General features: G+C 40.0%; 1 protein-coding gene across 1 annotated transcript in view; it reads left to right on the plus strand.

Annotated features, from left to right (window-relative positions):
* Positions 1-25012, plus strand: part of CPA6 (carboxypeptidase A6) — an 83377-nt gene that overhangs the window by 39572 nt on the left and 18793 nt on the right. The window contains exons 3-6 of the mRNA XM_063392876.1: positions 10645-10769; positions 14185-14299; positions 15224-15325; positions 16150-16254. Coding sequence (XP_063248946.1) covers positions 10645-10769; positions 14185-14299; positions 15224-15325; positions 16150-16254 — 447 coding nt within the window. The remainder of the gene's footprint in view (positions 1-10644; positions 10770-14184; positions 14300-15223; positions 15326-16149; positions 16255-25012) is intronic.

Here is a 25012-nt window from a genome sequence, read left to right on the forward strand (position 1 = left end):
TCAAAGACACACATCATTTGAATCTATTTTGGTTGGAGGAGTAATTTAATACCAACCTGTTACATTACTCACACATTCTGTTTCTCAAGGGAGAAATAAAGATGGAACCAGGATCCTTTCAAGATCCTGCAGCAGCCCTCTTGTCAGAGGGTAGAAATGAGCCAAGATACAGAGTACTTGTTTATCATAGCATGAAAAAGGTCCTGGTTTATTCCTCTTTACAGCTTAACCATCCTGATTCCAACTATTCACTGCCTCTGGCTGCAGCAAGCTCCTACTGTAGACGTCCCTTGCAGCCTCTGACTGCTGGTTATTCCCTGCTGAACTCTGACTGCAGGTATCAGTTTGCAGACTCTGACTGCAGAGCCAGACTGAACCCACAGCAGTGATTCTCCCTCCCCAGGACCCTTCTTCATGATTCCCTATTTCCCAAGGTTCCTCCCCCTTCATGATCCTCCCCTCACTAGCTAACCCACTCCCTTTTATCTCACTCATCCTTATTGGATATACCTGTGACTCATCAGGGGCAAGGCTGTATTGGGCAATTAGCACAGCTGGTACTTATCAGGGATGAGGTTACCTGTATTCCCTTCTCCTACATCAAGGCATTACAGTTTTGTTATATTACTCAGTGTTGTGCAAAATTCAGTTTTCAAGCTGAGTTATGATATGGCCTGATAGTATTCTGTACCATTGTCAGTATTATAAGAACAAGAAAAGTCAATAAAAATAAAATTTATATCACTTTTGTTGTTGAATTGAGAGGAGTACATGCACTTGGGTTTCAGTTCAGACTTGTTTTTCTACCCTGGAAAGTCAGTCTATTAGAGATGAGGTTTATTTGAGAGGACCAAAAGTTACACTCTCTAGGGATGTCAGGATTAGTCCCCATTAGTCAAACAGGAGTTGCACCACAAAAGTCATTTGGGGAGCCCAGTTTATCCCTGGTGTGAGCCATGCACAACATAAATATTTTGAATAAATTCCCAGGACAGTGCAAGCACAGAGTAGATTCTGCACAAATGGATTGTATGCTTGTTGCAGGATTTCCTTGCACAGAACAGACCATCTGTGGTAATAAGGCAAAGGGAACACAATCCCTCCTGTTCCAGGCTTGCTGTGTGTGGTGGAGGGAGGTTTGCTATAGACTTGTGGTGTTCTGTGTTCATTCCAGCCATTTCCTTCTGCCTTTAAGTTTACACTCGTAAGGCAGTGACTTAGCCTTTTCTTCTGGCCTACCTCTCATAATCCAAAGAATTACAAGAAAAACTCCTCTCTGTTCAGTTCAAATTACCCCATCCTTCTGAAGGATGTTATCACAAAGAAGCTTTAAAAATTATCCTGATAGTCCTATTGCAAAGGCAATGTATTTTGGTGTCAGGCAGGGAATAAAGCAAATGCAAAGATACCCCTCCTTATTGTCTACTACCTGATTTGGACAAAGGGAAAAGAACCAAGAAGAAAATAAACCGGAAAGAACAGCAATGTGTAATTTCACTAATTTTGTTTTATCTGCCAGCTTCTTAATTACTGTCCTCACTGATTTTTCCCAAGTAAATTTATCAGTTACAGTCTACTCTAACACCAGTTCAGTGGGAAAGGAAGTGCTGAGAGCTTTGCCTTTTGCCATGCTGAAGTCAGTGCCATAGAGGTCAGCAAGGTCCATCCCTTTTGGGAAAAGCATCAGATACCAAAGGAACTTTCCCAAATGTGCATTTACAGAAACTGACACTGAGAAATCCTTGAAGGATCATCTTGGAATTGGCTATATGTCTTGATGTATTTGAAGTATCTTAGAATTGTCTCCCCGGTGATTAACTTGGACAGTGATAGTTGAGCTAAAACATAACCCACAAAATTCATATAAGACTCAGGGTTTTTAGTCCACATGGAAACGTCTTGATGTCAAACAGGACTGCTCTTCTACCAACACCTGAGCTGTAAGGTTAATTCACACACTTGTGTGGAAGGTGTAGGCCCTAAGAGCATCTTAAACCTAGCATATGGAGCTCCACAGGAGGGATATTTGCCCACCTTTTTTAAGGGAAAAAAAAAAAAGAGTCCATATAATGCTTGGTGTAACAAATCCCTGAATTCCTCGAATTGGCTGGGCTCTGCTACTGTATGAATGCCATTGCCTATACTGAGTGAATAATGGATAATGAACGGTTCATTCCACACATTTTACTTTTGTTCATGAATTGCCCAGTGGCAAATCACATAAGTCATAATCACTTGCTGAGTAATTTCCACGAATTAGTTTTGGTCTGTAGCTCCATTGCCCACAGTACTTTGTTATTAATCATTATTATAAACTGATTCCTTCATAGGTTGGTTCTGTTAACTTTGAGGTGACAATATTGGATTTTTCCCTGGTGGGGTGAACACAGCATGTAGATCTGCACTGCTAGTAAAAATAGCCAGCCCTACACATTAAATTTTTTCTGCTGTGAGTTGTGTAAAATTATCTGAACGTGCATGTATTTAACCAATAAACTCAGCTACTGTAAAGAAGAAATATAGAAACCTAAATATAAGGAGTCAGATTGGCTGCATTCCAGCCTCAAAGCAGCAGGAGGGAAGCTCTGGCCTGGACCACTCTTATCTCAGCCAGGCTGAGCACAGTTCCCTGCACTTCCCCACCAGCTCCTCACTGTAGGACTACATCTCTCCAGAACAAGTTCTCAGGAAACTCTTGTGCATCAAGCACTGCTGTGTATGCAACTGTTCCTTAGAGCAATATGTGTGTGAGGCCAGAAGAAATGAGGCAGGTGGGGAACAGAGAGCCATGCTCTTTTTTGAGGCAGGAGATGGCAGTTTCTGGTTTTCACTGAGTGACAGAGGCAGTAGCAGCTGGCAGATGCCATCAGTATGTGCACAGCAGTTATCTCTTGTCTCCAGCATGTTCCTACATCATTTCTTTCAGTCTCTGTGGGAAAGAAAACTAAAACCCTGATAACTGTGCTTCCTACCAGCAGCACCACCCCACATCCTCAGACTCTTTTGGCACAGACCTTGTGCCAAAGCCCACTGGGGTAGATGTGACAGTGAGTATGAGAGGAATAAATGATGGTGGAGCTGCTGCCTTGACTTTCATGTAAGATGTATAGTATACAAGTATACTATATGTGTATGAAAAGTACATGGCATAGCAATGCTGAAGAACATTTTCATATGGTTGTGATGGACTAAAATGCAGCAAAAACTTTGACAATTCAAGTGCAAACTCATGGAATGACTTATTTTCCTAGCTATAGATCACTGTCCAGCTTTTAGATTGGCTGCTGTTGTAATGGCATCACAGGTTCTAGTCTTGAAATTTTCATTTTCTGTTGCAGTCCTTTGCTCTCATAAATAATTTCTCTTTTTACAGATGTGGTAAAAATCTTTAATCCCAACTCAGTGTTTAATACCAGAAATATCTTTTTGCAGGTTCACTGTTCCAACCTAACCATTTCCAACTTATGACAGTAATCAACAAATGAAAGAGAAATACTTAGGATGATTGTACCACAGTAACATGAATATTACTGCCCATTCCTTGTCCCCCAGGACTCCTCTTGTCCATCTGCTGTCCCTCTGCTTTGTACACCTCTTCAATGACTGGCTATTTTCTCCTGCTCTTTCTTGTTCAGAAGACAATTTGAGGAGCCTGTTGCTGATTTATGAACCCTTTCATGGTTTTAATTCTGTTGGACCTGACTGACAGAAACAAATGTCACATTCTCAAGTGCTTTCTTTGCAAAGAAACGGGGATTTTCCCGGGTCCTCAGATGCAGCAGATTCTATTTATCTGCTCTGGAATTTTCCTTTGTAAGCACTATTTTTGAAGCAGCACTTCATTTGAGTCTTGACTGATAACTTTTGCTCCATCGGTGGTCTACAAGCACTTTTTATCACATAATGCCTGACTGGGATCGGGACTGTTTGTATAGGTAGCAAACTATGCTGCTCTGTGAACATTCCTGGCATAATAGAGTTAGACCACTCATTCTTCAGTAGTTTTTATAAAAGAAATTCCTGGGCACAGCCAGGCGCTACTCCAGCTTTGGGAGGAGCCAGCCTAGCAGGCCTTGAAGCCAGAACTCCATTTCCTTTTGTTTGTTTTCTAGCCCTTACAGCAGCTGCTTATCCATTGTAATCCCTGAATTGATCCTGTCATTGCAGTGCAGGGAATCAGAAAAAATGTCTCATAGGGGAAAATGATAACTTGGCTATAAATCTGATAGTTTACACTTCCATAGGAAAATGCTTAAAAAGGTTTCAGAGGACAAAAGCCTGTCTGAAAATGCAGTAAGAAAACCTGTCAGCCCAAGTGGATTTATTCTTATTCGAAGAAGGAAAGAACTAGCTCAGCAGCCAGGGCTGCCTGCATTTTACTTTGCACCTACAGCAAATATATCTATATAGGCAGATGCTTTAGTTTTCAGTCTAGATTTTACTCTAGCTCATGGTTAGGGTTCCAGTCAGATATTAGAACATTTCAGATAGGCAAGGAACAGCAGGTGACAACAGAGGGTATTCATCGATATATCAAAATACATGTTTGGAAACCACTTGCCAGGCTCAGAAGGAAAATATTGTTGCAGAAAAACTGTAGTGGGAAAATACAAGATAGAACAGAGTAGCCCAGGTAGTGACAGTACCGTTCTCACAAGACACAGAAAACATGGACTTTCTGAGATGGAAGGAATCTCTCCCTCTGAGGAAGCCTGAGCCTGGGCTCAACAAATTCATCAGCACACCCCCAGTGGGAGCAGAATCAGATCCAGGGCTTACTATGCCATTTCCCATGTACTGCTGCAATAACTGCAATTTGAACCAAGCTATAAATAGCTTAATAATAAACAAAGGAAGGGTTTGGCCATTTTTTGAATGAGTCTGTTAAAGACTTTTTCATGTCTTTTCACTATACTTAGCCCAATGGCATCTGTACTTGTAAGAACATATATTCAGTTATTATATAATTGAGTATGAGTTTTATCTCAGTGACTCTTGAGGAATAGCCTACAGATTCTTTTCATTGTAGACCCCTGTGTAAAATGATACCAGTGTAAACAGAGCAGGAAGACCATTACTTTTGTTATAGTTCCACAAAGATTTGCAAAACTCAAAACTTCAAGCTGTGCATTGTTCATGTTCTGTTCCTGCCAGTGTTATGGTTCTTGCAATCCCATGAATCATTCCTGATTTATTGGTACAATTACTCTTACCAGCCTCAGTAAAAAGCAAATAAATACTGAGAAGTTAGAGCCAGTCAAATGTCTAGTGCACTCAATCAGAAACCTAAATTACTTTGCACTGACTACCTTGTCAGTCCTTTTAGAAGCTCAGGGAATTCCACACTGGATTGCCACTGCACCATTTTGCACCATATAAAGGGCAACTGAAGCAGATTGGCAGTCAGGACTGTCAGTTAAGCTCCTTAATTGGCAGGAGCAAGTGAGGATGAAATCAGTCCTCGTCCTGAAAACATTTGCAAGGGTGAAGACATTGGAGAAGAGCAGTTCTGCGCTTTCCAGGTCAACCACAGCACTGCTCTAATTATACAGCACTGCTGCAATTGTGCAGCAGTGTCAGAGTGAACAAGAGTCATTCTTGTTTCCTTCCTTCTCTTCAGCTATACCAACAGAAGTCTAAATTCTGGTGCACACTGTACATGTGCATGCAAGGGGTGTTTGTGTGCATACATGTAAGTGACTGTGCTTCCCATGTATTACATGATAAAAATTCAGCTGGTCAGGCCTCTGATGATGCCAGTAAGACTAAAGCATTTTCTACTTCTATTCTCTGCCTTCTAATATTGGATTTATAATTGAAAACATATCTAATGACTTTCATGACTGCGTTTGTACATGACTATATGGATATAAATGGGAAACCCACATTTCCTGAAAGAGTACATGAGCAAAGAGCACCCCTGCTTTCATTATTGACTGCATGTTCCCTTTTGCAAGAGACTCAGAAATGCCAAGCCATTTCAACTGATGGCATCATAATAATAATTATATTCTGAACTTTACAGTTGACAGCATTTCTCAAAGAAATCCATTCATAGTGATGCAAAGGACAAGGCCAGCTTTGGCACATGTATTGCTGGACACAACTCAGTAGGAATAAAAACTGGAATTGCTAGGTAATAAAACATGTAACAAAATTACTGTCTTCATGAGGAATAACACAGATAAATCATAAACTGTTTTCTCCAGATACTAAATGTAAGTTATGGCAAAGTTATTCCAGTTATTTTCATAACAAACATCAATCATCTCTTTTGATTGATACATAATTGCAGACCTGATGAGAGCACTAAACATCTTCCTTTCAGGCTGAATGGAAGAAGAAATTAAACATCTGCTTATGAAAAGGTAGTGAGGGACAACCAGAGGCTACTGCCCAAGAAAATGCCTTTAATTACAAAGGCCAGCCTAAATCCCATGGTCTGAAGAATCTGGGGATTTATTGCAGTGACTTGAATTTAAAAAAAAGACTGTGGCATTTATGTAGCCATGAGAGTGTTTGTGGTGAAAAGCAGGGAGACTCTTTCCTTTCCAGGCTTCTTTTCCATGGGTGTGGAATGAGCTGGAGGAAAACTGAATTAGTGAATGAAAAGCTCCCTGTTCTGTTTTCTGTCTTGGCAGAGCAAGAGTTTTCTGTACACCATTTGTGATATGTAGAATTATACTAACAAAGTATTTGTATTTTTGGAAAATTATTTGCATAATATTAACTTTGGAAGAAATTCTGAATTCTATTAGTTAAGCACCCAAATCTGTTTAAAATATTTGTCCTTTTGCCTTGTGTTGACTTTTCATCACTGTACTGACCAAAATCTAGAGACATGACTAATGAGTTCAGGGTTACTATACCTTGGAAGGTGTCCAGGTAAGAGTTGATAGATTTATTTGAGCTGTCTTTAACACTTCAGTTTAAAGAGAAACTGCCTACAAAAAAAAAAAAACCTGGCTTGCATAAGCAAAAATTGAACCACAGGTACTTTTGTGGGACAAGGGAGGTTGAAAAAAGAACAAGCAGTTAAGAAAGACTACTTTTTATGTAGTCACAAAGTGTAATCTGTTACACTTTCTTTGTTAAATAAAGCAATAATGTGTTTAAATGCTTTGGAAAAAGAGACCTGTCTCTGTGCCCTTACATACTATCTTTTCCTCATAGAAAGCAAGTCAGGATGCTCATGCCTCCAGTGAGATTCTGGGAAAGAGCATTCACTGTGCCTCTGGGGAGCCACCCCTGTCCCTGAGAACAGGTACTCATGGTCACACTTGAGTGGCAGGTGCTGGGTAATTGGTCTCCTGCTCCCAACTCTGAACATGCTGAAAAATCTTGCCTGGGCTCTGCTTATTATCCAGAGGCTTTAAACATCCCAACACCTTTTAAAGGCAACCTGCTGCTTGAAAGGCAGGAAAAGATGTGCAAATAAGAGTATTCTGCAAAGGAATAAGAATATGTAGGTTTTCAGACATGCTCTAAAGCATATTGCTTTTCCTCTAGCCTCAAGATACCAGGTGAATTTTGAGGTTCAAATAATTGGCTGTACACTCAGGGAGTTCTGTAGGATTTCTGCATCAGTTTGTTTTGTAGCTGGAGAATCTTCCTCACACCTAGAAAATCCTACCACCCACCCAGCAGACAGAAATCTTTTGGCACTGACTGGTGCCACAATACTGTGTACAGGCTCATGTGTAGTGTGTGTGGGTAACAACACCCCATCACAGAGAGTGAAGAGGACAGAACAGCAATTAGTTTCCCTGCCACTCACCAGCCAGCAGAGCCCAGCATGGAAATCCAAGGCAGATTTGTGAGAGGAATGATGCTGAAATAAGAGTGATGACTTCAATAAGACCCTCAGTATCTGTGGGAGATGCAATGATGAAGTGTCCTGAAGATGACAGTGAGTATAGTTGGACTTGCTCAGTCCAAACCTGCTTGCTCTGAAATCCATCTTCTGTTAGTCAGTTTTCATGTACTTGTCACACCAAGGACAAGCTGACAGCTGCAATATATATAAGATGTCTGTTGGAGAAACATGTTTGTTGTTACACGTTTTATAAGGCAAAATCCAGCCAGTGACTGAAGAGGTAATCTGGACAGGTAACATCTCCCAGAGAAGCAGTGACTGCTTTGTTTACATTGCAAAGGATGAGAAGTGGGAGTCAAAGGAAGCCAAATTACCCAAACAGGGAACTGAGATGAAGCACAATGATTTGCATTCTAAATATGGGATTTTCTTTGTCTCACTTCCAGGACAATGCCAGGAGTGAAATATTGCATTTTCACCGAAAGAGGATAGTGGCAATATGCCACATATTTCATTAGTTAAAAGAAGATTGTTTCTGCTTTTGATATTCACATATAGCCAGTAATGTGAGGAATTATTAGAATACCTCAGAACTTAAAAAGTCTGGTGATGTTATTACTAATAGTGTGAATATTGGTTGAATATTTATCCCCTCCATGGTGAGTTTCACCAAAATAAATCCTGAGTAACTGTCAAGAGCAAAGACATATTTCACATGTGTATCAGTTGTGATTTGTTGGGGTTTTTTTCTGTTCCAGTTTCATGTGTTTAGATGCTGCAGTTGGCCAGGAGACACTTCCCTTCAGTTGTTCTTAGCTTGTATGTAAAAACTTGTTGTTATTTTCATAAAGATGGCTCAAGCTGAGCTGATTGATAGACTGTTACTCTAAGAGCAACAAAATTACACTTTCTGATGTATATTTTTAGGAATAAATCTTAGGAGTCAAATACACATATCTAATTAACCATGTATGAAATTACCCATGTTGAATTAGGGGGGAATTTCACTGGGTGCCTCTAATTTATCAAAATATGAAAGACAGATAAACTAACAAACATAGGGTGTTAGCGCAGTGAGAGATATTTATTTGTAAGCAGCATTTAGCACCATTTAATTCATTACTTTGGTTTCTACTGACCATCTGTCATAGCTGCTGTCAGCTTCACAAGCCTCATGAACTTTGCCAGTCCTGGTGTTAGACTTCAAAAGATGCTGCACCGACCCACCACTATGACTTGGATCCAGAGACCATATTGTGGCAGCGTGAAACAAAGAGTGGTTTTGGCAAGAACAAGAAGAGGCTGGCCCCGTGTTTCAGTCCTGCTCCTTCCACAGTAGCAGGCATTTAATTGGATTAACTGGGCTGAGGTCACCATTGCTGGAAGAGGTAGCATCAGTTTCAGCATCAGATGCCCCCTTAGTAATCAGAATATTCTTACTCAGGGTCATTTGAGAAATGGTGACAACTAAACCTGTCTCCCTGTAATCTCCCTGTTGCAAGATTGTATTCCTCTTGTAAATGAGTTCCATAGCAAGGCCAGGTAAATGCATTTCATGTTTTCAAATAGCTTCTATGGCAGAAAAGAAGTGAGGAGTTTTTAAAGTATAGACTACATAAATCTTTTAAAATACCTTGAAAGCAGTGGACACTCATAAGCTGTATCAAGAGCTTCATCAGTGAAGCCTAGCACAGCTGATTGCAATAAAACAGAAAAGACAAGACAAAAAACCAAAAGACATTTATCAAGTATTAATCCTTTTTAGAGTCTATTTAAGAAATGTGTGGACATGTAGTCAGTATCAATTTCCTTCCTTGTATTTAGCTCACAAACATATTTTTAAGGCCTGTGGATCTTGGCATGCTTATTTGTCATTTTGATACAGAGATTGTTGCTGAAACTCCCATTTATAATGTCCTATGAATATGCAGAAGTTCCAGAAAGAGTTTTGTTGACTTGTGTTCTTTCCACTGTCCTCACACTGGCTGAGGAGGAACTGTGCTCACCTCTGTAGAAGAGTATGTGCTAGTACACTATTTCACTACAGGGTGCAGAACACTGAGTTTCAAATCCCTTTGAAAAGGGGATTTGCAGATTTTCTTGCTTTCTTGAAAATTCATGTCCTGGCCTAAATATCCAAGCGTATTTCAGATTTGGCAACAAAAGGAAGTAAAAATGGACAACAAACATCCCTTAGGTATGTGCAGATACAGATGGCAAAATAACAACAGTGGTATTGTTCAGTAGCTATCATTTTTTACAAGATTGTAATGATCTGATTATCTTAATCATGTTATTTTGACATTTAATATAAAATCATTGTGTATTCATTGTCTTGGTGACCTGTTACTGACCTCTGATCAGCTTATTATCCAGAATATAACTCGAGTACATTTTGCAAACAACACTGGTATGTGCTATGTTTTCTGTATCTCTTTAGCATTTTTTGCTGTGCTTGTGAACACAGAAAATGCCTTGCAAAATAAAAAAGACTCATGGACGGCATAGGAGCTAATACATTGGGAATGTATAGTAGTCTGAGGAGATGCATGAAGCTGGAAGTAGCTCTTGTTTTGACCTGTTTGAGGAGGCATATTCTGAAGACTGTTCTCTGTTCCCATTGTTAAATCTCCCAGGAGAGCTGTGGTAAGCTGGATCCCTCCTCAAAATCTGCTCCGTTAGCGTGGCTGTTGAGCTGGACCAGCCGATGCAGTTTCATTGTCTCTACCATGCCTAGAGGGTTTACCCTACCTTCAGGCATGCCTCCTCCTGGACTTCCCCACCTACACTGAATGCATGTGAATTACAGGTTGGTTCCTGCACTACAGGTGGACTTGTGGCAGCCCAGCAGCCCCTTCCACATCGTCGAAGGTACGGCCACCGACGTGCGAGTGCCGCGGAACGCGACGCGGAGCCTGCTGCCCTACCTCCAGCAAGCAAACATCCAGTACACGTAAGGCCCTGCTTCACTTCCCCTGCCTCGCTCCAGAGACCTGGCCTTCGGGGCAGGTCTGCACTGCCACGCCGAGTGTGCTGGAAAATACGTTCCACATCACAGCAATTAGGCTGGCAGACAGCTAGGCATTGCCAAGAAAACAGCTGCTTTAATGGCACAGCAGAAAATCTCCCACAGGCAGGCAGCTTTAATTAAATGTCCTCCTTTGGAGTCAAGCCGAAGTGTTTTCAATGTATGTGAAATCACATCTGTTAAGAGAGGGTTGGTAATTACTAATTCTGCAGCCTGCTTTGCCTCTTTATTTAGCACAAGTAAGGTTTACTTAAAAGTGAGCTGCAAATGCAGAGGTGAAACTTCTTCATGAGTTTTACAGGAACTATTATTATTCTCCATTCCTACTGACCAATGCAAGTCATACAGTACAAATGCACACTTAGGTTCACATATCATTTATAGTGCTCCTTAAAAAAATTCAAGGCCATTTTGGACTATGTTTATCCTTTCATATTTATCCATATGATATACTGGACAAGAGTAATGATCTTGTCTTTAAAGCCTACTCAACCACATGTCTAAGCATCTGAATAACCAGTTGATGAGTTCTCAAACATTTGCTGAATAAAGATCTACATGAGGTTATTTATATTAATTTCTCAGTGATAAAAGATGGTGTAAATCATACTGTAGATGTATTTATGTGTACATATGTATAGTGCTCATCAGAATCCCATTTTTATTATAACAATGCTCTCTTCTTAATTAGTTGTTGTAAAAATACGGAAACAAACATAGAAATTAAGTACACAAGCTCCATAGCTGCAGATCAGAGTGACCTTCATGTGGGTTCAGCACTGCTTTGGTTTTGTTTATGTTTAAAACTGAGATGGGGATTTTTCTAATTGTTTTCCTGTGCTTATAAAAAAATGTTCCCTAATTACTGTGACCCAGCAGTTGTATTCATGTCTGCTGCTGTTCCTACTCACAGTAATCACCTTTAATGAAACAACAGAAGGACATTTTATATGTGTTATAAACACTCTCTGTACTTGAAGACCTCTGCTTGGGTTGCAAAGCAATGTGCAAAGGCAAGATCTGTCAGAGCAAAACGGCTCTGCAATTTACCTCAAAAAACATGCTACAAATGCTAGCACAACACTGGATTAATCTTCCACAGAGAAAATCTCTGTCTGACTTTTGGCACACAAGCTGTGTGCACTTGGAATTAAACTGGGCAGCATTTTACTGGGTCCAGATTTGTCCTTTGCTCTCCCCGTTATGCTCCTCGCTGCCCAGTTTGGATGGTGCCAGCCATTAGGAGCAAAACCCTGCAAAGCCTCGACAAGCTTCTGCTTGTCCTGACAAACCTCCTGAGATCTGTAACTCCACAAGAGCCAGGAGGATTCACCATGAGAGCAATAACAGCCGTAGTCAGGGAGCAGCAGGAGCAGGCTGGCCAAGCACAGCCATGCCCGCAGCACAGCAGGGGTGGGGACCACAGCCCTGAGCTGAGTGTAGCTCCAGAGCCAACATTTTGTACAGCTCCTTTTCACATGGCTGATCTTCAGTTCTTTTTTTTTAAATTATTTTTTTCTCTCGCACTACAATAGAGGTAAATTTCTACGTCCCTTTTGGAACTGTAAAAGTCTGAGCCCATCTCCAGGTAAAATTTCAGCTTGATGCAGTAATGCTTACCTAAATTATGACAAATTTACAGTCAGGAAGCATTTCAGCGTCCCTAATAATGACCAGCACTTGCCTATAAAACAGGCTTATCTCTCTTAGGGTTCATGACAAGATGGCCACGAAAACAAGCCAGGCATCAGCTAAACTCTCTGCACCAAGCTGCCTTGGTTGTAAGTTTTCTGGTAAAGAAGCCACTTACATTGCATTCAGACCTGAGGGACTTAAGAGCCTTTGTGTTATAACCACACACAGTACAGAGTCATTTAAAGGTAAAGAAAAATTATGAAATTTCATTTAGAGCACAGATGCATATGTTAACAGAGCGAGCTTCATTCTGGTAGATGCTTCTGATACTAATCAGAATTCTGCAAAGCAGTCCAGCATTTTTTTTAAATATTAGATGCCCTAATGACTTCAATAGAATCACTCCTTTAATCAGCTTTATAGTACTGGTCTTATAGTATATATAGCACCTTGCAAGTCAAGACTATAATCCTTTGGTTTGCTTAATGAATGTTGCTGATGTAGAACAATGCAGTTCCTAACTATACAACTACTCCACTGATGCATTGGAAGATGAGAATAACCTTTCCTTTGATTCTGTATGTAGATAGACCTATTACTTTTGAGGCTGCACAGCTGAATTAGGAGCAGAGTAAATGCCATTTCTTTCCATTATTGTCCAATCATGGAAGCTAATGCCTATAAAAATGTAAAATGTTGAATGTGAGTGTCTTTTTATGCGAATGGTGAATTAGTGGTACAGTGATTACACACTGCTGTGCTTTAGGAGAAGAGGGCACACAAGGATGACTCTCAGTTTTACAATAATGTTGTTAAAGATATCCGTGATAATATTCCCAGCTTCTGCTACTGTTAGGTCAGATGGATGGCTGTTTCAACATCTTCATTACAATTATTTTTAGATGTTTTCCATGTTATAAATTTGTATTCATGTTCTTTGCTTTTTTGCCATAGAACAGGAAAGTTTCAGCTTACACAGCTCCTTCTGCATTTTGCTCTTAATGCAAAGAACCTCTCGCTTTTTATGCAAGTATATCTAGATTTCACTTACTATTTTTCATATTTTTCCTGAGTTATCTTAACAAAACTGGTGAATAACTACAGCAGAGTAGATAATGTAAACAAAGCCCACTTCAGATTTTTTGTTAGATTTTTCACATGTGCTTCTTCTTGTTTTTTCTTGGTTCAGACAGAATGATAATGCTACCAAGTTCTTAATGTTTTTTGGTTTGCCTCTACTACTTGCAGTTATATGTAATGTTCCATGCCACTCCCAAGAGAAAGTGTGTCCATGTTTTTCTAAGCTTACAATGATTTTTGAAATGGTTTGAAATCAGTTTTCGAAGATACATAATCACATGGTATAATTGGATTATAAAAGAATACAGTAAATGTTGTTCCATAAACAAATGAAAGTTGGTGCTTCTTCACATTGCCCACATTATTTACATAATTCTGTTTTATTTATTTAATAAGCTTATTGTGTTTTTGAAGGTACTGTTACATTTCAAATCAGCTGGAGTATTTATTTGGCAACTTATATTCAAGTGAGCCTGAAGCACTCTATTGTCGAAAAGTAACAGATGAAGTAAAGTCAGCACGGTTTAACTTCTGCTATATTTCTTCTAAATATGAGTGTTGTTCTGATTTAGCTTGTGTGTTCTTCTAGTTTTTCAGTAATACCACTATCTTTTTTCTAACCTAGGATTCTCATATCAGACCTACAGGAAGCCGTAGAAAACCAAACTGGAGGGAGGTCCCATAGGAATCGAAGATCCCTCTCTGGGTATAACTATGAAGTGTACCACTCCCTGGAAGAGGTCCATTAAAATTCATATTGCTCCTCTTATCTACCACAATGTTGTATTTAGTAAGGCTAAGGTTTCATTCTGTCTACTAGTTCTGATTACCTGTCCATCTTCGGGAGTGTTCTAAGTGTTTCTTCTTCAAAAATAGGCACTTCCTTGGGAAAAAAAAAATTAATATATGTATTCAAGACTTATCTTTACATATAACTATCAGAGCAACTGAGTTTTGTTTTTAAAGTAGGTCTTTTACTGTGGTGGAATAAGAGACTTCAATGAGTGATTGGTCACACTAAGTCTTTTAATTAAGCAATACGAGTAGATACTTAAGTGTTTGCACAGGAGGTACAAATACTTAAAAACTCTTAGATACAAACTCATTTATGAGCAACACTATCTTGGATGATGACTGGATGAATAATTCCTGTTGATTTTAGTGTGCTCACATGTACAAGTTTAAGTCTGCACCAAAACAAAGTCACTAGGCTGAGCATGGAGAGTGCTGCACCATAAGATCTGGTGCCTGTGAAACAAATACTGTAGGTAGCACTGAGTCCTGCATCTCAATCTGTTTGCCATTGTGTTCTGGCAGGCAGAAACATGGACCTTCTTTCTTCATTCAGTAATATTTAGTGACAGTGGTGGATTAGCTGCATCCCCATATTTTTGATGGAGAGTTTATGCATTCCAGTAATACTCAACAATGAAATGGAAAAAAAATCCCATGTGAAAGCTGTATCCAGCCTCTGGCTATAGAGCAATGAGTGCCAAATAATGGTTAAAGTGTGAAAACAAAAACAAGCAAATAAGAGAAAAATAAAAACTACAGGAAAATCAAAAAATAGAGAGAGGACTGAGAGCTGAGCTCAATAAATGTATTACAGTTTCTTCCCATTAAATGCAAACACCGAAGCAATGATTTTATTTCTGTGTTTGCAGATCGAGGACTGGATGCATTATCTGAATAGAACTTACTCAGATCTTGTTCACATGTTCTCTGTTGGAAAATCCTATGAAGGGAGACCACTGTATGTACTCAAGGTAAAGATTAAATAGTCATTAACAAGACTAAAATCTGGAATCAGGGACAGACACTGTTATTTATGTTACAGCATATACACCAGAGACACAGCTTAACAGTGTTTCCTAAGGATGAGTTGCTAAAATCTAAGTATCTCTCTGAATGTCATCTTTAATTAAAAAAGGGGGAAAAAAGCTGGAAAACTAATCGCCAAATCCTATTTACCTGAATTGGATATGCATGGAGAAAGATAACAGGACAAGTTCAATTAGCAGGATTTGGATTTAAGGGGATTGGAAAGCCTTTTGTTTATAGACAACTAAGAGAGAGAACAGTTATGCTGGAGAGGGATCCCAGAGGACCGTGGAGCCCTTCTCAGCATGTGCCACATATGCTTCTTCTTTAGCTACAGACAAAATTTCAGGGGTGTGTGCTCTCAACTCACATGATTAGGACCGCAAATTACAGCAAGATGCAAAAAAATCTTACTTTCAATGTATTTTCTTTTCATCTCCTGTTGAAGACTTATGAAAATTTGATTCATTATCACACAATTCATGTAGTGTCATTGTTCCTCACCATACTCCATGTGATCATTCCTCATAAATGAGAACTTAAAGATCTCACTTCTCCTACAGTTTTTTTCCATAAGTCAGGCTCATTATCTTGGCATACCTGCCTAACATTATCTTGGCCATACCTTTCAAAACAGTAAATTTGTGTTCCTTTATAAGAGGAAATTCAAAATGGTTTAGTCTCTCTCATATTTCTTTATTTTCTCATTATTGTGTTTTCACTAATGTGATGCAATCTATTGGTATTTTGTGAATATTCACACTTTAAGTTAGGTAAAAGATCACGGCCCTACAAGAAAGCTGTCTGGATAGACTGTGGGATTCATGCAAGAGAGTGGATTGGCCCAGCCTTTTGCCAGTGGTTCGTGAAAGAAGTAAGTTTAAAATTTACAGTCATACAGTTCCTTCTGTTAAATAAACTTTGCATTCTTGCTGTAACAGATCTAACACACTACCAGTATGGAAAATAACTAGCTATTACACCTCTCTTTTTAAAAAAAAAATATTTGTGGAATGCTTGAGTGCTTAATAAACAAAGCTGTTAGTGACAGCCAGACATAGCTAGGCACAGGACAAAAATATGCCAGACACATACTGGCAGAGATATGAAGTAGGATTTAATTCCAAGACTTAAAATGTGAAGATTTTCAATAATTTTGGTAATGGCCCAGGTAAATCAGTGCCAGTGTGTACTGCTTCAGATCAGTTCAGCAGTATCTTTGTTTTAAGGACTTAGTTTAAAAAAGGCATTTCTCTTTTGTGTAATTCCATAGGAATAGAAAGCTAAAGTCACAGAATCACAAAACAGAATCACAGAATTGTTTAGGTTTAAGACCTAAATGACTTAAAGCTCAGCAAGTCTGCCAAGTCTACCACTGAGCTATCACCCCAAGTGCCACATCTACACGTCTTTTAAATACCTCTAGAGATGATGACAGTTATCACCGTGGAGGCCCAACCAGGAACACAGACGGGGGACACAGATCTGGGTGCAACAGAGCAGCAGGGCAGAAGACCCTGCCCTTAGTTTTCTTTTTCCATTTTATATCTGTGTCAAGGTGACTATGGATTGGAGAAGGGTATCGCCACCTCTCCTGTCACATTAGTCTAGGAGGCTGTCATTCAGCCTCCCCTTCTCTTAGAGAAAGTATTCATAACATTGCCAATATTTACAAAACATAGTCTTGTGTTTACAATTCACCAGCGTGAGAAACTGCACGTTTCTCCTTTAATATGAACACTCAGCAAACCAGGAAAATTCATGGCAACAGACAAGCATTTCACTGGACAGCCTGTTCCACTATTTGACAGCCCTGTCAGTGAAGAAATTTTTCCCAGTATCCAGTCTAAGCCTCCCTGGCTCAACTTGAGGCCATTTTCTCTTGTACTACCACCTGTTACTCGAGGTGAGAGGCCGGCTCCCACCTGGCTACAGCCTCCTCTCAGGTACTTGTAGAGAGCAATAAAGACTCTCCTGAGCCTCCTTTTCTCTGAAGACTCTCAGATACCTCAGCTGCTCCTCATCACATTTGCACTCCAGATCTTCACCAGCTTCAATTCCCTTCTCCAGACTCACTCCAGAACCTCAATGTCTTTTCTGTAGTGGGGGGCCCAAAACTGAACACAGGCTTCAAGTTGTGGCCTCACCAGTGCCAAGTACAGAGGGACAATCCCTGCCCTGGTCCTGCTGACCACACCACTGCTGGCACAGACCAGGTGCCACTGGCATCCTTGGCCACCTGGGCACACAGTGGGCCACATTCAGCTGCTGTTGACCAGCAGCCCCAGGTCTTTTTCCAGTGGGCATCTTTCCAACCACTCTTCCCTCTGCCTGCAGCACTGCATGGGGTCTCTGTGACTCGGGTGCAGGATCTGGCACTTGGCCTTTCTGAACAGTTGGTCTCAACCTGTCAAGAATTCATCTACCATGTTTCCATGATGGTAACTGTCATAGTTTTCCTGCTGTGCAATGGCTTCCAGCTCCTGTTTGTTGCCCATCCTATGTGTATTGGTATAGATGTGCTTCAGTTGGGCTACTGATCCAAATGCCTTCTGCAGAGAAGAAGCCCTAATTCCTACATGACCATTTTTAGGCACTTCTGTGGTTTCTAACAAATCAATAACCCTTCTTGATTATTGATCAAGAATATCAATATTCTTGATCAATATGCTTTTGTTTGGATCTGCATCCCCAGCCCCCACTGTGATGGCAGACTGAAGGACCTAACACAACATCCCTCAAACATCTCTGTGGTGTCCCCAAGTTTATCAAACCTGGTTTTATCCTCTTCCACCTTCAATCCCAGTTTAAAGCTCTTTCAGTGAGACCTCTTAATTTGTGATCCTTTTGATCCTGTGAAAAATCCTTTTCCCCCAATCTCACTGGGAAACCTGCTGTTGTGTAAACCAACCCATGATCAAAACCCCCAAAATTCTTCCAGTGATACCAGTCTCAGAGCCAGGGATTGATCTGCTGGCTGTTCTTCTACGTAGACAGATTTCTCCTGAAGTGATGGACTTCATATTATCTGAAAAACAAGTGATTCCAATGTTTCTTTGATTCTATCTTACTGGGTTTATTCTCCCTTTATTTCTGATGTCTAGTATTTAGTCTTCATAGTTACCCATTTGCAGTTTTCAAATGAGAGTTAAAATCAAATGGAATTGGAATTTTGCTTCCAAATTGCCTGGTTCTGTTTTGGTTCTGAGGTTTTTTTCTTTTTTTTAATACCAGCACTTAAACCCTCCTAATTAGGAGTTCATTACAGATGCATTATATGTTTACAGGATTTTATCATTTCCTCTAGCCAACAAACTTTTGTTCCAGATGAGACATTATCTGCACAATGGAGACTACCTTGCAATGTAATTGGCAGAAGTTAAAAGTTAACTGTGGTTAACTTGGTTAAATTTAAATTGGCAAAAGTTAAAAGAAGTTAAAAAAAATACCCCCACAGATGTGCTTTGAGTGCTTTGCATACCAATTTTTTGCACCAAATAAGTTGCAATATGCTTTTGCAAGCTTCTTCTGTAAACACACAATTTTCTCACTTTTCTTCCCACCCATCACTGTGTAATTCTACAATATATTAATACCTCCACTGGTTTTGTGAGAGTAAACTTCTGCCTAATGCTGAGATGATCATATGAGGTGAGACCTTCCCTTGGGCACCACAACAGTGTATAAGGAAAGTACAGAAATAGTGTGGCCACTACAGTTTGGATGCCTGTGTCACCAGAAATGGGCTAAATGAGATTCAGGAGCTGGTCTCCAAATTTCAGTGTGCAGCGATGATGTGTCTTCTTATTAAGGCTCCTATTAATGTAAAGATGAGCTAACTTGCAGTTTCTGAGCTTTCCTACCCAGGAGAACATGCTGCAGTAAGGAGGGAAGCTGAGACAGACAGGCACTGATGGGAAGCCTATTGTTTAAATTCATCTTCCTTACAAAAGTTTTCCCATAAAGCAGTGCAATGTAAAAGGGTAAAAATCAGAAGATTTCTCTGTAGACCTTAAAGCACAATATAGGCAGTGGATTTGTATATAAAAACCTTCTGGTTTTTATTTGAGATCTTCAGAGAGTAGCTTGTAAGGCTGCTTCTCTAATTATGTAAAAAATTTTTCCTGGATTAAAAGTAGTCTCCACAGAGTTCCTTCAGACTACAAGAATGTACCACCTTTGTCTGCCCATCCCTTCTTGGAGCAGTATTTCAACCCAGCATTAAAGCTAAAAGCATCAGGAAGAGAATACATTATGCTCATAGTCTCCATTATCGCATTAAAAAAGACTGGCTAAGGAGGAGAGACAAGATGATTAGATTGCTTGGTTTAAGATATTACTTTTCTCATGGTATGAATTAGAAATTTTTAGTAAGAACTCTGTGGAAACTGAAAGTCTTTCTGCACTTCAAACTCTGCAATTCTCTTTTGCTGGCAAACTCCTCCTTTAAGCACCTCTGCAGCCTGGCAGCCCAGTTTTCCATCCTCCCTGGTACTTACGGGCAGTTCTGAGAAAGGGCTGTCAGCTTGGAGACAGATTTTTCCTGGCATGTTTGCTGACTCTAAGGAATGGCACCACAAGTCCATTGATTTAAGGCAAGCAAGAAGAAATGCTGGATTTACATGATTGGCTTCTTTTCGAGCAGGAACAGCAGACATGAATTCCTCTACTATGCAGGCAGCCTGAAATGTCTTACCAAGCTCTCACTTCACCCTGTGATCTCTGAAACTTATTTTTATTGAAGTATATCCCCATTCCTTTGTACAAGAAGGCTTTTCAACCAATTTAGCTTAGGAAGAAAACCCTCTATGCATGAGTGTCACTGAACATTCAAGCCTCAGACTGGGTGCCTCAAACTACCAAATACTCCTATTCAGTTTGGGAACCCTCAGTATCTTGTCTGCAAGACAGAAGTGGCAGATTCTGCGTGACAGTGGATTTGCTGCAACAGGAGAGCACCTCCAAAAGGTGGAGGTGCCACTGGGCAGCTGCTCATGTGTTTTTCTTGGGTATGGCAACAGCTCTCTGCTTTCTACAAAGAATCTGGAATTGTTCAGCTAAACTGGACCTGGCTCCCACCTGCTTAGAAATGCAAAACAGACTAAAGCAGATTGGACTTGGGAAATGAGGATGTAAGGCTGGAGCATGGGAAGGCAAGAGTCTGCCTGCTGTGTGGGCTTGTTCTGTATTTGGGCAGCTACAATAATTAGAGAAGAAGAAAATAAGAACTAGAGAAAAAATGTACAGAAGTTACAGATTTAAAAGAGAAAGAGAATGCATGGGATATTATGTGATAATATAATTCAAAGTACAAAAGCAGCCTACTCACATTTTGAAACAAAAGGAGAGCAAAGATGGTTTGGGGAGTTGTGGATTTTGTTTGGGTTTTGTGTGTTTTGGGGTTTTTTGTTATAATCTACTCCGGAATGAGCTCTAGCCTTGGCTGTGTGTTCCATAGGCCTGATGTTAATAACAACATCACTGTTTGTTTCTGTGGAAGGCGCCCCTAAATGTCTGTAGGCTCTCAGCTAATCAGATGTTCTGCCAGGATTAGCTGTGCTGGTGGCCTCTGACAAATCCCACCTCGTTGTCACTGAGTTTCAAGTCAAGAAAGGGGTCACACACAGGCCCAGAGTTTTAGGTACCTGCTAATGAACCACAGAGAAGTGTCTGCACTATTTCACTGCAGTGAAATAGCAGTCAGGTTACAGTGGAGTCCCATCCAATTCAAGCCTTACTCAGCTGGAAAGGGATGGAAAAAGGGCTCCAATAGTGGAAACATTACAAGATCTGTGGTGGAGTAGAGAAGCAAGACAAACTGTAAAAGGAAACAGAACTGAATACACGTTGGGCTACTTTGAAGGCAACCTGCAAAGACGAACCCAGAAGTTGTGTCCACAGCAAGAGATTTAGGAAAGAAAAAGAAGGAAAAAGGTTTCTTAGGTAGCTAGAATTTCAAAAAGGCTACATGAGATCTAATACATTAATATGCGTTAGTAAATATTATGAACTGAAAGATACTCTGTTATTACTCTGTTATTACTCTGTAATTACTTTGTAGAAAGCAGTAGACTTTAGAAACAAAATTCAGATATATCATGTATTCATCCAAAAATAAATAGCCCCCACAGAAACAAAGACATAGCCATTTTGCAAAAATACAATTATATATGTACATATGTTAAGTAAGAACATTTAACTCCTCTTCATTGAGAGAGGAGAAGCAGGATTCAGCTATCAAATTATCCAGACCTCAAATTTAGGATTTTACCATTTCTTTAAAAATCTGAAATATGGTTCACAGACTGCTATTCAAATTAACATCAAAACTAGATTCTGTTTCAGTTTTAGTGAAAGCAGATGAGGCTTCCCATTACATCTGTTTTGACTTTCTTCCCTCTAATAAATGCTGCCATTTGATCCATTTCAATGATGTATAACCTTGAGATATCTTTCATAGAACATTTTCAGAAAACAGCATAGCTGAGATGTGACTTTGAGGTGTGTTATTCTTGATTTCTGATGCAGGAATTTGTATTTCAAGATTAGAAAATTCAAGAAATGCAATTAAAAATCTTCAAGAAGCATGCACTGATTGCTCTTCTTGACAAAATGTTCTAGGAATACAGTGTCAGCTGCAAGAGAAATGTAAGGGAAATATTCATTAAGACCAAATGTATCTCCCTAAAGGAGTGACCTCATCAGGGCCTCAAATGAAGGTGAAAATAGCCTTGCACTTTGGAAATGTAGTGACCTTCACCACCATCTTCTCCCATCCTCAAAAATAATCACAATTATTTGAGTTCCTAAATTACTCAAGATTATGCATTTGGACTTCATCATGCTCCCAGGAAGCAAACATGTAGCACCAGAAAAAGAAATTAAAGGCTGAGGGCAGTTCTCAGATGTATTTTGTTGTTTGTTGGAGTTTTTTTTCATGCTGACATTGGTACTGATTTATTCCAAAACCAGGCTAGAAACCTGTCTTTTCACTCCATAATAATGAGCCAAGAGAGACACACAGACTGTCTAAGAAGCAAAGTGGCAACATCTGCCCCCACTATTCCCAGCTTGAGACTGATTTATGAGTCACCTCGTGGGATGCATATGGGATGCATACTGCCAATTAGCCAGCCATTAGGCTTGTGGACCAGGCCCCAGAGAGCAGTCTTTACCAGGAATTTTACAGCATTCAAGACCTCAGATTCTTCCTCAAGAATGTTTATGAAGTGCTTGAGTTCAGCCAGCTAAAGGAACAGCACATACACAGACCTCAGTCAGGACAACCGTGCACTCAGATGCAGGGCCAGGCAGGAGACACAGACAGCATTAAAAGGGGTTGGCTCTTCTTCTGCCCTGTTCAGGCCATGTGGTCAGAGGGCAATAAAGTTGTAAGTATTCTTACTCTAAGATCTGCTGAAAGCCAGTGTAGCACTTATACTCATTCTACAAAATTCCACAATCCGTGCCCTGATGGACAAAACATCTGCAATATCCTGCATCGACAGTCAGAGCAGCACTCAGTCATTCATTCCAGTGCTGAAGCCCACACTGTCAAGAAAACAGCTTCACATTCTGGATCATTGCTGGGTCTTGCTGAGCTCCATCAAAACCAGTAGTCCTTTAGGATTTAGAAAATTTCTTTCTCTGTGTTATCCATAACTACCAGAGCCTTGAAATACTGCCTGATTATCAAATTCAGATACCAGTTTTTCATCCACTTCAGAAATAGTCTGCTGTTGGGGGTGTGTAAGGTAGTTATGTGAAGCAACACAATAATGTTTCCTAAAGATTATACACTTGATCTATCACTTGTCAACCAACTAAAGTCTTGAACAGGTACAACTGAAATGCTGTGTTCCCACATCCCAGGGTTTCAAACTAAGATTAATTCAAAGGATGCTCATTACACCTATATTTAGTTATACTTTGAGACAACGTGTTCCACCCGCTGGGATAGGCTTCCCACCTCCATTTTTTGGAGTTCTCCAAGTGGTAATTTTGAACTGTAGAGGAAAGAAAGAAAGGACATGACTGCCTCTCCATATAAATCAGATATTTGTGCCAGTCCTTTCCTGGGTACAGGTATGCCACTTCTCCTAAAGTATCTTTGATGGATGGGCCATAAAAATCTGAAGAGCTTTTGAAATAATTTCAAATATTCCAAAGTGAGTGAGAGGCATGCAAGGCCAAAACAAACATTGTACCTGTAGCTTTTTCCTTTCACCCTTTAGCTGGATGTTCTTTCTTTCCAAAGTCTGTTCCCTTCAGCTAAAGGTCTTTAGCTGATGTTGGCTTGACAAGAAATATTTGTTGCTCTTTAATTAATTGCATCTTCTCACTCTGTGAAAACTCCCTATCTGCGTTTGCCTCCAGCTGATCAATTTTTAGTTTACCCTTGGTTTAGGAGAATCTGAAGCTTCCAAGGGCTGTTTTACCCCCCTGCAGCTTCCTTCACATGTGCCAGTGGTGACGGGCACCACAAAACCTGGGCTTTTTTCACCTTGAAGGACTAGACATCTGGTGACAATCTCTCCACAAATGTCTGCAGCTCTTTGAGTAAACACAATACAATCCTTGGAGCTTAATTTTTATTGTTTACCAGATTCTAGTCTCCCCAGCTGTCTTTTTAGCTGCCTAATTTCAGAAAAAAAAAAAAAAAAGGACTTCTCTGAGTACTCCCTATATATTCATTATCTGGAGGAAAAAATCTATCTGTTTTATCCTGCACTATCTATATTTGAAACACTCAGCCTTCCTTGTCTTTAGTGAATTCATTCTTCTCTGTCAAGAGCTTCTGCCTTAAACGCTGTTTGGTTTTGCTCCATCAGAGAGATCACCTCTTCCAGCCTCTTCACTCAGCACTTCATTCATCAGCCTTTCAGCAGCAAGAAGCACTGGTACCAATGCAGAATTTGGTTTATCCTCATGATTTTTTTCCATCCTGCAAGTGCTGTTCCTGCCATTTGAAGTTCATGTGCAGTATTCACACCTATGTGTAGTAGTTTCTGCTTCTACTCAACGTCTCCCTTCCACTCCACAGCTGTTTCAGTTCTGAATGTATTCCCTTTTTTTTTGGCAGCCATCCTATTACACCACTTCTCTCTGAGTATCTGCATCTCTCTAGCACATGCTTGCTGCTGAAACTCTGCACCACTTCTGAGGGGAAGGAAAGTAAAGTAGCAGTGAACACTATCAACAAGAATTTCCTAATCTGGGCCTCGGTTGCGATGCGCTTTTTTTTTTTTTTTTTCTTTTTTTTTTCTTTTTTTTTTCTTTTTTTCCGAATGGATAAAATCTAAGCCAGTGCCAAAAAGATGGAGTGCAGTACCATGGTACCACCACAACGAGGCATGTGATGCACTGTTTTAAAGGCAACTGTGGCAAACCATTTTTATACTGTGAAGTATCTCTGTCTCTTCTGATCCATGGTGGAATTTCCCAGGTTTTATTCAACAGTAAGATCGTTTAGGGAAGGTTCTTTCCTTTGCTGTTACACCTTCATGATAACAAATAAAAAAAACCAGTTGAAATAGTTTTCAGTTTTCCTTATCCAAAAGAAAGAAAGTACTGCATTATTTTTTTGTGTGCACTTTCAGCTACTCAGCAGCATCTTCCTGCCTGCCCATGAC

The sequence above is a fragment of the Prinia subflava genome, chromosome 1 (assembly GCF_021018805.1).
Source record: "Prinia subflava isolate CZ2003 ecotype Zambia chromosome 1, Cam_Psub_1.2, whole genome shotgun sequence".
Classification (NCBI taxonomy): Eukaryota; Metazoa; Chordata; class Aves; order Passeriformes; family Cisticolidae; genus Prinia; species Prinia subflava.